Source organism: Hylobates moloch, unplaced genomic scaffold (genome assembly GCF_009828535.3).
Source record: "Hylobates moloch isolate HMO894 unplaced genomic scaffold, HMol_V3 SCAFFOLD_1, whole genome shotgun sequence".
NCBI classification, from domain to species: Eukaryota; Metazoa; Chordata; class Mammalia; order Primates; family Hylobatidae; genus Hylobates; species Hylobates moloch.
The window spans coordinates 106,574,505-106,590,345 of NW_026652276.1; the positions used below are offsets into that span (position 1 = coordinate 106,574,505).

A 15,841-nucleotide genomic window follows, 5' to 3' on the forward strand; every position below is an offset into this window, starting at 1 on the left:
CTTAAACCAATATGGGAATTGCCAGAGTGTTGGTAAATTATAAAATTTTTAGAGACGTATGCATTATATAAAGGGTTTTACCATTCTAAAGTACACAAGGTACACAGGGTTGACAGCAGATGGCTGGGTGAATAGGAAACCAGACTGGAGGGTGGCATTTTTTTCCCTCCAAGAATCTAAAGTGAAGGGAATATGTTCCACTCTCTATCATCCCAATAAGTCCCTGCAAGTTCGCGAGTATACTTGGAGCTGAACAGGATGGAACACTGTTCACCTGATATCCTGAAACACTGAGACAAGTTTCTGCAGAGCAGCTGTGGGTCTTGCCTGTCATGGCCCAAGCCGACTTCGCATCTCAACATGTTTCTGACCATCTCATTACTCTTTATCTCCACAGTTTGACATGCAAAGAATAACTCTGGAAGAGTTGAAGCACATTCTCTATCATGCCTTCCGAGACCACCTAACAATGAAGGACATTGAGAACATCATTATCAATGAGGAAGAAAGCCTGAACGAGACCTCGGGGAACTGCCAAACAGAGTTCGAAGGAGGTAGGTGCCCCTGCTGCTGTCCCCTCCCTGGTCCGAGACAGGCCAATGCACCACGCTCTCTATATGAAAAATGTGTTTACACACAGGCTCCTGGGCTGATGTGGCCTTGTACTGAAGCCAAAAATCCAGGACTGAGGTTAAAGACCTTTTTTGCTAAGATGCGGTGGGTTTCATTTTCCCCATCTTTTTCCTCCAAATTCTGCATTTTTTGCAGAATCTCCATTGACCCTGTCCTTTCTTTCAAGGCTCTCTGAGGTCTGCATGTGATTGGACGTGTGGTTTTGTGCTGTTTGCCTTTTCTTGTTGTGGCTGCACGGAGCAGTGCAAAGAGCCTATTTTGGCTGTCCAGCAAACTTGGGTCAAGTCCGTTGTGTGGCCTTGGGCAAAGGATGGACCTTCTCTGTGTTTCCTCACCTATAAACATCAGGATAATTACACCTACTTCACAGAATTCTTAGGAATGGATGACCTCTATGTTCCCAAATGCACTGGCCAAAAAAAAGGAAAAAAAAAGGGACAGAGTCCTTTGATGAACTTAACCAAGTAGTTACAGAAGAAATAAAGTTCTCTGGAGGCCAAAAAAGAGACCCATGAGAGGTTTTTTTTTTTTTTATTCATGAAAACAAATTTAAAGAAAAAAGAGAGCCTACTGAATCTCCTAATCAGTAGAGAATTCTGAGAAGCTAAAGGATTTAATCCTTCTTTCCAACTTTGAAGATCAGAGTGGCTTTAATAGCCCTGATGTATAGAAAAAAAAATTTTAATTACATTAAAACATCATATAGCAGGCTATCAGCGACTTTTCTGTTCAATTCTGACATTTCTTAAGGAGGTCAAATTTTTTTTTCTTTTCTTTTCTTTTTTTTGGAACAGTTAAATAATTCAGTATACATAGTTGGGAAGCTGTCACATAGACACCAGAAGGATATATTTGCTTGCCTGGTCTCGTAGCTATCTCCCTTAGAGCCAGTGAGTGCTATGGAGGGAGGCTAGTGTGCTTGGAGCTGAGCTGGTCCCAGGCACCAGAACTGTCCATGGAAACCCAGGCTCCCATCAGCCCTGTCTTGGCTGAATTGCTGCATCATGGAGCCAGCATTAAAGGCCAGGACAGGAGGGAACAGGAGATGGCCTATACTCCAAGGTTGCAAACAGTGGGAGAGAGGGAGTAGTGGAGACTGTTGCAAAGCAGAGAGCGATGATCTCTTCTGAAGTCACTCAAATTTAAACACTGCACAACAGCCATGTGCATCAAACAAAACCCACCTGTGGTCCTGAAGCTGCCTTGGTCTCCTTGCCGTGACAATGGGGTGACGGCATCAATGACTGTATTTGGAGTGTGAGTCACACTGATCTTAGAAGGGCAGGATGGGGTGGTCACAGCCAAGGCCATTTCCAGCAGGACATGCGAGGGTGAGGAGGGGTGAGGAGCGAAGGGATTGGGAATTGAAACTTGGGAAAACAGCAGACCTGGCCTTCCCAATCCATCTCGCTCAGGGCTGACAGACAATGTGAGCCCCACACAACGAAAGCGTGTGGGGCTCAAGCCCTCTACTGCTAGTGAGCACTCTTGAGATGGGTGGAGAAGGGTATTTTTGGGTATCATCTCATTTTCCACAACAGCCTTTGTTGGTGGATCAGTGTTTTGTTCAGGGAAATGTCATAGATCTTAGTAATTTGGGAAAGGTCAGGCTATACTGGGAAATAATCTAAATTCGAAGTAAGGCCTTTTTATTTCTCAAAGCCTTATACATTAATAAAATAAATGCCTGACAAAGGGCCTACCAAATAGAAGCCTTGCTGGATTTGCTTTAATGATTTGTCAATAGCTTATTTTAATTAATGTAATATGATTAATATATAATGAATGATCATTAATAGCGATTATATTTATTAACCATAATTCAAGTATTAATAATTATGTTTATTAATAATAATGCTTGTTGTTATAAAATAATTATTAATGTTTATTAATGATTATTACCATAATGGTTAATTAATAATTTTAAGTCAGTGCAGTGCCTGGACTAATAATTATTACCATTGTTAATTGCAATTAATAACTATTAGCCCAGGCACTGCACTAAGTGGCTTAACATTAATTAACCATTATGGTAATAATTGCTACCATAATATTTAATAAATATCATAACTCATAATTATGGTCATAATTATGGTATTATCTAACCATGTTTAGGTACCTAACCATTACCTAACCAATAACTATAGTAATATTTTTGTTTTGTTTTGTTTTGTTTTGTTTGTTTTTGAGACAGAGTCTCACTGTGTCACCCGGGCTGGAGTGCAGTGGCGCAATCTCGGCTCACTGCAACCTCTGCTTCCCGGGTTCAAGCAATCTTCCTGCCTCAGCCTCCCCAGTAGCTGGGACTACAGGCACCCGCCCCCATGCTCGGCTAATTTTCGTATTTTTAGTAGAGATGGGGTTTTACTGTGTTAGCAAGGATGGTCTCAATCTCCTGACCTCGCGATCCGCCCGCCTCGGCCTCCCAAAATGCTGGGATTACAGGCGTGAGCCATCACGCTCGGCCTAATTTTTGTATTTTTAGTAGAGGTGGGGTTTTACCATGTTAGGCAGGCTGGTCTTGAACTCCTGACCTCAAGTGATTCCCCCTCCTCAGCCTCCCAAAGTGCTAGGATTACAGGTGTGAGCCTGTTAGTCCAGGCACTGCACTAAGTGGTTTAAAATTCATTATCTTATTTCATTTTAAAAAGCTGTTATTTTGTAATTTGCACGTTGCATTCTTGTATGACCTCTGGGACCTTCATTACATAATCCCTTTTGCATATTTTTATCACAGAGAAACTTTGTAAAAACATTATGTCAGGGTTGTTTGTCCCCCAGACACAAGCTCATTGATTTGTGTTTAGGTTTAAGAATTTTTCAAGCATGATCAAAGTCATGGGTGAATATATTTAATACTCACAGGCCTTTCCACATGCAAGAAAGAGCCTCCCTGGTTGCATTTTGGGCAGAGGTGTCTAGGAAGAGAATACTGAGTTCCTGAGTCTACCTGCTCAGCCTCCTAGGACTAGAGGAGTTTGTCTGAGACCCTGTGGCTCACCTTAGACCCTTCACTTCCGTATTGCTCAAACGGGGGCCTGTTGGCATTTTGAACCTTTCCCTTCTTCTATCAAGACCTGATTGCACAGTTACATTGCTTCCACCTCCTAAATCTCCCTCTCTTCCTCCCAGCCTTGAGCCCTTTGGGGCCTCCCCATCTCTCCCAAACTGTCAGCTCCTCCCTATCCTCTTTTGCCCTTAGCCTAAGCTGCATGCCTTGTCCAGCCACGCCAACCATGCCCTTGCTGACCTCCTGTTACAGGACCACCAGGTTCTTATGCCCGCTGTTCAGTAATAGACCAATACACTGAGACAGCAGGGTTTGCAGCAGAGAAACAGTTTAATGACAGTAGGGTAGCTGAGCAAGGAGACAGGAAGAAATCTCAAATCCATTCCCTGAGAGGTGTTGAGATAGGGTTTTTAAGGGGATTGTGGAGGGCAAGAGATTGAAAAATTGGGGTTGTTGACTTGATGAAACCATCAGGATGTGGAAACTGCATTCTTTGGTAAGTCAGCTCCCTGTGGGGTCCTTCAGACCAGCTGACATCAGTAGTCTCATTGATATGCAGAACCTAAAGAATATCTCAAAGGGAAAACTTAATGTTTTATACTGTTCAACTTGTTATCAATAGGGCAATTAAAAGGAATTATAGTGGCTCACGCCTGTAATCCCAGCCCTTTGGGAGGCCAAGGTGGGTGGATAAACTGAGGTCAGGAGTTCGAGACCAGCCTGACCAATATGATGAAACCCTGTCTCTACTAAAAATACAAAAATTAGCCTGGGGTGGTGGCATGCACCTGGAATCCCAGCTGCTTGGGAGGCTGAGACAGGAGAATTGCTTGAGCCCAGGAGGCGGAGGTTGCAGTATGCCAAGACCACGCCATTGCACTCCAGCCTGGGCAACAAGAGTGAAAACTCCATCTCAAAAAAAAAAAAGGGGGATCTATAATCGTGTGTGTGTGTGTGTGTGTGTGTGTGTATGTGTGCATGTGCACCTGGCTTTCTTCTTTTTTTTTGAGACGGAGTCTCGCTGTGTCACCCAGGCTGGAGTGCAGTGGCGCAATCTTGGCTCACTGCAAGCTCCGCCTCCCGGGTTCACACCATTCTCCTGCCTCAGCCTCCCAAGTAGCTGGGACTACAGGCACGCGCCACCACGCCCGACTAATTTTTTGCATTTTTAGTAGAGACAGGGTTTCACCATGTTAGCCAGGATGGTCTCAATCTCCTGACCTTGTGATCTGCCCATCTCAGCCTCCCAAAGTGCTGGGATTACAGGTGTGAGTCACCATGCCTGGCCGTGCCTGGCTTTCTTTTTCATTAATTTTAATTTTAATTTTTAAGTTCTGGGGTACATGTGGAGGACATGCAGGTTTGTTACATTTAAATGTGTGCCATGGTGATTTGCAGCACCTATCAACCCATTACCTAGGCATTAAGCCAGCATGCATTAGCTATTTTTCCTGATGCTCTCCTCCCCATCCCCCTCTCCCCAACATGTGTTCTCATTGTTCAGCTCCCACTTATGAGTGAGAACATGCAGCGTTTGGTTTTCTGTTCCTGTGTTACTTTGCTGAGGATGATTGGCTTCTAGCTCCATCCACGTCCCTGCAAGGACATGATCTTGTTCCTTTTTATGGCTGCATAGTATTCCATGGTGTGTATGTACCACATTTTCTTTATCCAGTCTGTCAGAAGATGGTGTGGCAATTCCTCAAAGATCTAGGAGCAGAAATATCATTTGACCCAGAAATCCCATTACTAGGTATATTCCCAAAGGAATATAAATCATTATATTATAAAGAACTATAATCTTATAATAGGGTCTATGTGATTCTGGGGCAATAGGCTGCAAACGCCTATGAGGAAGCAAGTTGGAAAACAAGCTGACCTCACGATCAATACTGAGTGTGTGGCCAATTTGGTTTATTTTTGTTTCTCTCCTGCCCTTCTTCCTTGATTAATCTTCTAAGGTTCACAGGGGCAGAACAGTTCAATTTCAGATCCCTGACTCACTCTGTCTGCTCCCTCCATCCCAAGTCTTGATCAATCTAGCACCTAACTGTGAAGGGCCAAGGTGGTTTCCTTTATTTCTTCCAAGTGATGAAATTCTTTTCTCATTAAACTGAATCCTCCTCACAACCCCACATGACCAATGAGAGGGAAAGGAATGGGCTGGGCCTCTTCCCTCAGCCCCAGAGCCCCCACTCAGGTCTTCTCTACTCTTGCTAACCCACCCCTCATCCCTAGGAAGTTGTTTCCTGCTGCTCTCATTAGATCAAACAGGTAATCACACGGTCTTTGTCATCAGAAGGTGGAACAGCACATCTGCCTCTTCACCAGAAACTAGGAGACAGGCAAAGAAACACATTTGTGGCAGAGATGGAATTTTAAAAATCCCACATCAGAGGGCTGGGAGCTTAGCAGAGTTGGAGGTAGGACTGAGATCTGGAGTGTGGAAAAGATTTCAAAATGCTGCTGTGGGCAGCACGAGGGACAAGCACTCGATTAGAAATTAATGGGAGGACTTGAGGATGCCATTAGCATCCTTTTATTTTTTATTCTATTTATATATTTTTTATTTTTTATTCTATTTATATATGTTTTTTGATACGGAGTTTTGCTCTTGTTGCCCAGTGCAATGGCACGGTCTTGGCTCACTGCAACCTCTGCCTCCTGGGTTAAAGCAATTCTCCTGCCTCAGCCTCCTGAGCTACTGGAATTACAGGCATGCGCCACCATGCCCAGCTAATTTTTGTATTTTTAGTAGAGACGAGGTTTCACCATGTTGGCCAGGCTGGTCTCAAACTCCTGACCTCAAGTGATTCCCCATCCTTGGCCTCCCAAAGTGCTGGGATTACAGGCGTGAGCCCCCATGCCCAGCTTGATATACTTTTTTGTTACTTGTCAATCTTTGCGTCCTAATTTTTTGGAAAAATTACCATAGCCTGGCAACATAGCAAGACCTCTTCCTTACAAAAAGAAAAATGTTTAAATTAGCTGAGCATGGTGGCACATGCCTGTAGTCTCAGCTATTTGGGAGGCTGAGGTGGAGGGATCACTTGAGCCCAGGGGTTCAAGGCTGCAGTGAGCTATGATTGCACCAGTGCACTTCAGCCTGGGCAACAGAGCAAGACCCCAACTCTGAATAAAGAACTTACCAAGCCCATGTCCCCATAACAGGTTGGACACTTAAGTATGTGTCTACTGAAAGTACCCATTCACCATTCATGCTGAATAAGGGAGTTCTTAAAGATATTTTGCCTCAGTTCCACCCATTTTAGGCACCAGACATTCTTGGTTTTAGAGATCATAAGCTCAATGACACTCAGATAAATTTATATCTTATTATTTGGTTCCAGTTGCTGGCATCTATGGAATTTAGTGGTCTTTGTGGTTGAATCATCTATTTGCTCGTCACCAGATTCTTATTAAATGCTCCCATGACACATTATACTATCTATTAAGGTTGATAGTGCTTGCTTCCAGGATGTTTACTGTTTAATCCATATGGATGCAGTCCAGGAGGAAGAGGGTGGAAGGGAACTGTCACACATACCTGCCAAGTGCTGGTCATTTATTAGGTTAGTGCACAAGTAATTGCGGTTTTTGCCATTAAAAGGAATGGCAATTTTTTTTTTTTGGACACAGTCTTGCTCTGTCGCCTGGGCTGGAGCGAAGTAATATGATCTCAACTCCCTGCAACCTCCACCTCCTGGGTTCAAGCAATTCTCATGCCTCAGCCTCCTGAGTAGCTGGGATTATAGGCGTGCACCACCACGCCCAGCTAATTTTTGTATTTTTAGTAGGGACGGGGTTTCACCATGTTGGCCAAGCTGGTCTCGAACTCCTGACCTCAGGTGATCCACCCACCTCGGCCTCCCAAAGTGCTGGGATTATAGATGTGAGCCACTGTGCCCAGCAGTGGCAAGTGTTTTAACGGCAAAAACTGCAATTACTTTTGCACCAACCTAATATGAACACATTGCACTGACCCCTCTGCATGGCCCTGAAAGACAAGTTCTGTTACCATTTTTGTGCAGATGAGGAAACTGAGGCTCCACAAAGTGAAGTCATTTTTCCCAAGTCAAATAGTGGCTAAGAATTTTAACCTGCAACCTGGGCAACATGGCAAAACCCTGTCTCGATAGATAGATAGATAGATGATAGATAGATAGATAGATAGATAGATAGATAGATAGATAGATAGATAATAGATATATAGATGATAGATAGATAGATAGATGATAGATAGATAGATAGATATAGATAGATGATAGATAGATAGATAGATAGATAGATAGATAGATAGATAGTGGACGGATGGACAGACAGACACATACATACATATACATACATACATACATACTTAACCAGGCATGGTGGCAGGCACCTGTAGTCCCAGCTACTCAGGAGGCTGAGGTGGGAGGATCACTTGAGCCTGGGAGGTTGGGGCTGCAGTAAGCCACAATCGTGCCACTTCACTCCAGCCTGGGTGACAGAGCGAAACCCTGTCTCAATGTTTTTATAAAAAGAATTTTAACTGGATAAAGAAAATGTGGTACATATACACCATGGAATACTATGCAGCCATAAAAAGGAATGAGATCATGTCTTTTGCAGGGGCATGGATGAAGCTGGAAGCCACCATCCTCAGCAAACTAACACAGGAACAGGAAACCAAACACTGCATGTTCTCACTCATAAGTGGGAGTTGAACAATGAGAACACATGGACACAGGGAGGGGAACAACACACACTGGGGCCTATCAGGGGGCAATGGGAGGGAGAGCATCAGGATAAATAGCTAATGCATACGGGGCTGAATACCTAGGTAATGGGTTGATAGGTACAGCAAACCACCATGGCACACATTTACCTATGTAACACATTCTGCACATGTATCATGGAACTTAAATTTTTTTTAAAAATTGCTGAGTCAAAACAAAAGAAAAATAACTTTAACGGGTCTACCTGTCAATGCCCGGCCCTGGCCTCTTCATTGGTCACCCTGGGTCATTTCCCTGGGCTTAGGGATTTCTAAGTCTTCATACGAAACGGTGCTTCATCACCCATAGTCATTTTCCATTTCATCGCCGACGAAAGCATATTATATATATTTGGAAGTTGAGTAGAAGCGCAGCAAGATCTGTGTGCGCGCCCTCTCAAGACACATCCCCCAAGTGTTGTCCCTAAATGGAATACCAGCTGTCAGATTTTTCTAGACATTCTGACAACAGGCACGGGAGAGGCAAGTAAAGCGAAATCACCAACTGGGGAATAAATAGTTTCTGTGAAAGACAAGACAGAGCTGCTCTGAATCACTCAGCGCTTCCATATGATGGACAAAAGAAACAAGTGCTGAGGATGGTGACACAGGCCAGGCAGCCCCAGGAAGCCCCCTGGGGAAGAGGTGTGGATTCTGTGCCAACTAGCTGTGTGACCCTGGGAATGTTGGTAAAGGCTGGATGATGATGGTTATATTTAGATACAGAAACTTCTGGGCTCAGTGGAAGGTCAGAAGGAATTTTGCAGCCAAATCCAAGGTTCCCAGCTCAGTCTTCCCGGCTGAAGTCACAGCGTTCCTGTCGGGCCATCAAGTTCACACCTGGATGGGGAGACCTGCCCCATCACCTGGTCATGCACAATGGTTCTCTCATGCCCATCTAAATGAAAAGGGCACAATATGTCATCAACACCATCTGTTCGCAGTTCTCCTGTGCTGTGAATTTCCTGAAATAAAACCTTTCTCCTTGGGTAGACATAGGAGGTTAAGGAGCTGAGGTCAGTAGCCAGTGGTGAGACAGAGGACAGTTTTCAAAGAGATTTGGGACTTCAGACAAAAAGGAATTTTTCTTCTGTTTGGGGACCCTTCACAGCAAACCTGTAGGAAGCAATGATATTCTGAAACAGAAAATAGAGACCCAGCTGGGCACGGCGGCTCATGCCCATAGTCCCAGCACTTTGGGAGGTTGAGGCCGGTGGATCACTTGAGGTCAGGAGTTTGAGACCAGCCTGACCAACATGGTGAAACCCCATCTCTACTAAAAATACAAAAAAAAACAACAAAAATTAGCTGGGTGTGGTGGCGGGCACCTGTAATCACGGCTACTCTGGAGGCTGAGGCAGGAGAATTGCTTGAACCCAGGAGGCGGAGGTTGCAGTGAGCTGAGATCGCACCATTGCACTCCAGCCTGGGCAACAGAGTGAGACTCTGTCTCAAAAACTAAATAAATAAATAAATAAAGACCCAGAGAGCTGTTTTGTACAAATACACTAAAACAGAGCTGGTTAAGAGCTCCAGCTCTGCACCCAGGACGAGCCTGGCTTAAAATCCTTCCCCAGCATGCGCTCACTCGAGTGAGGCACTGGAGTAAATATTGAGGGCCTCATTTTCTCCATCTGTGAACGGGGAATCGTGATACAATCTTCCTCATACAGTTGTTTTGAGGATTAAACAACGTCATCCATGACAATATTCAGTACAAAACTCAACATATTAGTAAGCACTGGAAGTGAATGAATGAAAGGCAAGGCTAACCAGTCCCTAGCCCCAGTTATCTTCTTCAAGTTATTTTTTTTACCTGGAGACATTGCTGAGTATGTGCTGCTGCTAGAGCCCCATGTCTTCAGGGAGCAGGAACCAAATGCAGGGGGTGGGAGCCTTGCTGTTGATACATTCATTCCCAGAGTCGAATCACTGCCCACATTGGAGGTATCAAGGATATTCATCAAGACTCTCAGCCGGGCGTGGTGGCTCATGCCTGTAATCCCAACACTTTGGGAGGCCAAGGCAGGTGGATCACGACGTCAGGAGTTCAAGACCAGCCTGGCTAACGTGGTGAAACCCCATCTCTACTAAAAATACAAAAAAAAGCTAGTCAGTCATGGTGGTGCATGCCTGTAATCCCAGCTACTTGGGGGGCTGAGGCAGGAGAACTGCTTGAACCCTGGAGGCAGAGGTTGCAGTGAGCTGAGATCACACCACTGCACTCAAGCCTGGGTGACAAAGCAAAACTCCATCTGAGGAAAAAAAAAAAAAAAAAGACTCTTACCAGCCAGGCATGGTGGCTCACGCCTGTAATCCAAACACTTTGGGAGGCAAAGGTGGGAGGATCACTTGAGCCCAGGAGTTCAAGACCAGCCTGGGCAGCATAGTGAGACCCATGTTTACAAAAAGTTTTTTAAAAAATTAGCCAAGCATGGTGCAGTCCCAGCTATTCAGGAGACTGAGACAGGAGGATTGCTTGAGCCCAAGAGATCGAGGCTGCAGTGAGCTATGATCATGCCACTGCTCTCCCCGGGAGACATAGTGAAACCCAGTTTCTAAAAATAAATAAATAAATAAATAAAATATAGTGTGGGTTGCAAATAAAAGAAAGCCAACCAAGATTCTTTTAAACTAAAAAGCACTGGCTCAAATAATGGGGGAAGTCAAGTGCATGAACTTTGGGTGGCCTGGACTCAAAGAGCTCAAGCAACATCTATCTCTCTCTCTCTCTCTCTCTTGCCTGCTCTCTGCCTCTCCCTCTCTCTGTCCTTTTTAACTCCCTGTTAGCTCCGTTCTTGGGCAGACTCTGTCTTCACAAGGTCTCAAGATTTTCTCTCTCAGTATCTGTCTTCATCCAAAAAGGAGCTCCAATCAAACCTGTTTAACTCAGGTGCCTACTGCAGAACAGTCTTTGGGTATGACGCCTGGCCAACTGGTTTGCAATGGTGGAAAAGGTGAAGTCAGGGACTAAGTTCCACTAGATGGAGTGGTGCAGGTCCCAAGCACAAAAGATGAATTTTGTTATTAGAACAAGGGGTAGGGCTTTCAGAGAGAAAAACAATGCCTGGCTACTGCACGAGGGTCCATTGTAAGACCCTCAAAGCAAAACAGAGCTGTCTGGGGTGTAGCAAACCTGAGATGCGGGGCATGAGATTTTGTAGGGAAGAAGGGAGCAGCTCCCAGCCCCACAAGTCAGCATGACGTATCTTCCTCTTAAAAGCATCATGAAACATACCAGCCTCACTCGTATTCCATAGAAGCCACATCCTCCAGCTCTTCCTTTGAGTTTTGGGTGCCTGGGCATTTCTGATATCATTGGTGTATACAAAATTCTCTTTGAAAAGCTCTTAATTAGTTCCATTTTAGGATGCATAAATAGCCAATTTCATAGAATCATAAAATATCAGAACTGGAAGGATCACAGAGCAAAAATAGCTCCCAGGCCTGGTGGCTGTGGTTATTCTAAGAATCACCTGAGTTGAGATTGCTACTGTTTTGTTTTTTAGCATCCCTGCACCCCCAGCTCCCTGCCAGAAATGATATGACTTCTGTTGGTCTGTCGTGGAGCAAGGAATCAGAATTTTCATGGCTCTGATTTGCCTCATTTGGAAGCCAGTGTCTCTGAAAACATGCAGCCCAGCTCCCAAATGTGGAGATTGAAGGCAGAGGGATTATGAACCTGTTGTCTCCAGGGCCACAGGCTGATGAGTGGCAGAATCTCTGCAGATGACCATCTCCAGGAGAGAAGCCAAGAACCACTGCCTGTCATTTGCCGAGTGGAGCAGTGTGAATGGCTGTTAAAATAAGAGAGGGAAAGAAACAGTCAAACAGTCTGTCGCTAGAGCTTGCACACCCAGGTCTCACTGAGGCAGCCACCAGTCTGTCATGCATGGAGCCTGTGAACAAGCTTGCAGGAAAACAGGAAACTGCCTCTGTGTCCTCCCGTCGCAGCCTCCTCAACTCACGTTTCATTCCCAAATACTTTCTGAGCTTCCACTGTGCCAAGGACTGTGCTGAAAAAGAGCCCAAGATTTAATGGGAAGATAGATAAGAATTACCAGCAGCATGACATATTCAGTAAGACCCCAAAAGGTCAGTTCCTTGAAAAAATGAAACATAGGCTGGACGCGGTGGCTCATGCCTGTAATCTCAGCACTTTGGGAGGCAGAGGCAGGTGGATCATGAGGTCAGGAGTTCGAGATCAGCCTGGCCAACATAGTGGAACCCATCTCTACTAAAAATACAAAAAATTAGCCGGGCGTGGTGGCAGGAACCTGTAATCTTAGCTACTAGGGAGGCTGAGGCAGGAGAATCACTTGAATTTGGGAGGCAGAGGTTGCAGTGAGCCAAGAACATGCCACTGCACTCCAGCCCTGGCGACAGTGTGAGACTCCGTCTCAAAAACGAAAGAAAGAAAGAGAGAGAGAAAGAAGAAAGAAAGAAGAAAGAAAGAGAAAGAAAGAAGAAAGAAAGAAAGAAAGAAAGAAAGAAAGAAAGAAAGAAAGAAAGAAAGAAAGAAAGAAAGAAAGAAAGAAAGAAAGAAGAAAGAAAGAAAGGAACAGTTACTATATAACCCAGTAATTCAACTTCTAGGTTTGCACCCAAGAGAATTTAAGACATATGTTGACATGTAAACATGTGCATGGATGTTCATAGCGGCATGACTCATAGTACCCAAAAGGCAGAAGGAACCCAAATGTTTATAGCTTACGAATGGATAAACAAAGTGTGATATATTCATACAATAAAATATTATCCAGTCATAAAAAGGAATGAAATGGCCAGGCGCGGTGGCTCACGCCTGTAATCCCAGCACTTTGGGAGGCCAAGGCAGGTGGATCACGAGGTCAGGAGATCGAGACCACCCTGGCTAACATGGTGAAATCTCATCTCTACTAAAAAAAATGCAAAAAATTAGCCGGGTGTGGTGGCGGGCGCCTGTAGTCCCAGCTACTCGGGAGGCTGAGGCAGGAGAATGGTGTGAACCCGGGAGGCGGAGCTTGCAGTGAGCCGAGATGGTGCCATTGCACTCCAGCCTGGGCGACAGAGCAAGAATCTGTCTCAAAAAAAAAAAAAAAAAAAAAAGAATGAAGTACTGGTAAATGCTACATACAGCTGGAGGAACCTTGAAAAATCATGCTAAAAGAAGCCAGACACGAAAGGTCACCTACTGTATGATCGTATTTATTTGAAAGATTCAGAGTAGGCAAATCCTTAGAGACAGACAGTAGATTAGTGTTTGCCTGGGGCTGTAGAGTGAGCGGAGTGAGCAGTGACTGTTAATGTGCCTGAGATTTCTTTTTAGGGTGATAAAATGCTCTGGAATTAGGTAGTGGGATGGTTGCACACTCTTGCAAATGTGTTAAACGCTGCTGAATTGGACATAATTTTAGAACAAGGGCCAATTTTATGGTATGTGAACTATATCTTAATTAAAAATGAATATTGAAAGCTAGATCATTACAACAAATAAATACAAGGAGCAGGCCCTTTTTATAGAGCAGGGTGTTCAGAAGAAACCTCAGAGGAAAGAAAAGTTTGGGCTAGGCCCCAGAGAAAAAGGGGGAAGATGGCAGGGCATGCATGGTGGCTCACGTCTGTAATCCCAGCACTTTGGGAGGCCAAGGCAGATGGACCACAAGGTCGAGAGATCGAGACCATCCTGGCCAACATGGTGGAACCCTGTCTCTACTAAAAATACAAAAATTAGCTGAAGTGTGGTGGTGTGTGCCTGTAATCTCCTCCCCACTACTCGGGAGGCTGAAGCAGGAGAATCGCTAGGGAGTTGGAGGTTGCAGTGAGCCAGTATGGTGCCATTGCACTCCAGCCTGGCAACAGAGTGAGACTCCATCTCAAAAAAGAAAAAAAGAAAAGAAAAGAAAAAGAGGCAAGATCAAAGCCACCATTGATCTACACTGAAGAAAATGAGGAGACCTGCTTGGCTGGAACAGAGGTGGCCAAGGCTGGAACAGAGCCAGGAAGTGGGGAAGAGTGAGCTATGGTCTTATGTGCTGAGCTTAGGGGCTGGAACAGGCTTCTCCCATCAGCGGGGGCCTTTGCAGGAACCGTGCAGGGAAAGGTGAGTCTAGCTGCAGTTCTGAATGACTTGATGAAGGAAGAGATGAAAACAAAGATTTGGGAGCATCTGAGGTAGTCTCAGCCTCGTGCTGTAGGCTGCAGGGAATAGGATGAAAAACCAGCAGGAGTTTCCTCCTGTCCTCAGGGGATGCAAGAATGAAATTTTGTATTTCGCTGGCAATTTACAGTTGGATGTAGCTTTCACTTTGATTAGCTCTTTGATCTTTGAAATAATTCTTGAGATGAGCAGAGCAATTATTAGCTCCTTTTACAGAGAGAGAAACTGATGCTCGAAGAAGTTCCTTCACTTGTCCAGGGCTCCTGAGTGGCAATTAGGGGAAGAAGTCAGATCTTGGACTCACAGTTTTTCCCAGACTGACCTATAGTCTTCTATGATAGACTTCTAAATAATAGACAGCAAGAGTAAATAAATATGCAAAAATATAGCACAATGCAAATGTATGATAACCTTCAATAATTACCAGTAAATGCATAAATTAGTGCCAGGTTGCAGTTCTGTCCACCACACCTGGTGTTTGAAGTGCATTTTCTTTGGACCTGTTTATTGCTATGCAGGAGACCAAGAAGAATTTGTACACAAGTTTTGAACCTGGGCATTACAGTAAGCCCTCAGCTCAAATCCCACCTCTGCCATTTCCCAAATGACCTTGAACTTCACTTATTGGAATTCAGGCTCCTCACGCAATAAATGAAGATGACACACCCATCACACGTGATATCTGCCACTATGCAACCTCTGCACATAAAACAAAAAAAGTAGTTAACACAGTACCCAGCCCACTGAGGCTGGTGTTCAATAAGGAAATAGGAGCATTTTAAAGGTTTGTACAAGGGAGCTCGCATTCATTGGGCACAAACAATTTTCCAGTTCCTTCCTGTATGCATAATTTCCGCAAGGAGGTAGATCTTTTTTTTGGTTTTTTGGGTTTTTTTAGACAGAATCTTGCTCTGTGGCCCAGGCTAGAGTGCAATAGCGAGATCAACCTCTGCCTCCTGGGTTCAAGTGATTCTCCTGCCTCAGCCTCCCGAGTAGCTGGGATTACAGGCACACAACACCATGCTCAGTTAATATTTTTGTGTATTTTTAGTAGAAATGGGGTTTCGCCAAGTTGGCCAGGCTGGTCTCAAACTCCTAACCTCAGGTGATCCACCCACCTCAGCCTCCCAAAGTGCTGGGATTACAGGTGTGAGCCACCACACCCAGCCCAACAAAAATAGATCTTATTATCCCATTTTATAGATGAGAAAATTGAGGCCTAGGGAAATTTGCTTGCTCAAGGTCACACAGAGAATCATGATCCAGATTTTGGTCTGGCTCCGAAGTCATTCCTCTTTGCTTA

The 15,841-nt window shown here is 44.6% G+C and overlaps 1 protein-coding gene across 9 annotated transcripts in view; it reads left to right on the top strand.

Moving 5' to 3' along the window:
* The window catches only part of CALN1 (calneuron 1), a 666,785-nt gene that overhangs the window by 642,441 nt on the left and 8,503 nt on the right, over positions 1–15,841 (top strand). For all 9 annotated transcript variants that reach the window (XM_058444408.1, XM_032757519.2, XM_032757540.2 and 6 more), the window contains one exon: positions 398–554. In XM_058444408.1, coding sequence (XP_058300391.1) covers positions 398–554 — 157 coding nt within the window. The remainder of the gene's footprint in view (positions 1–397; positions 555–15,841) is intronic.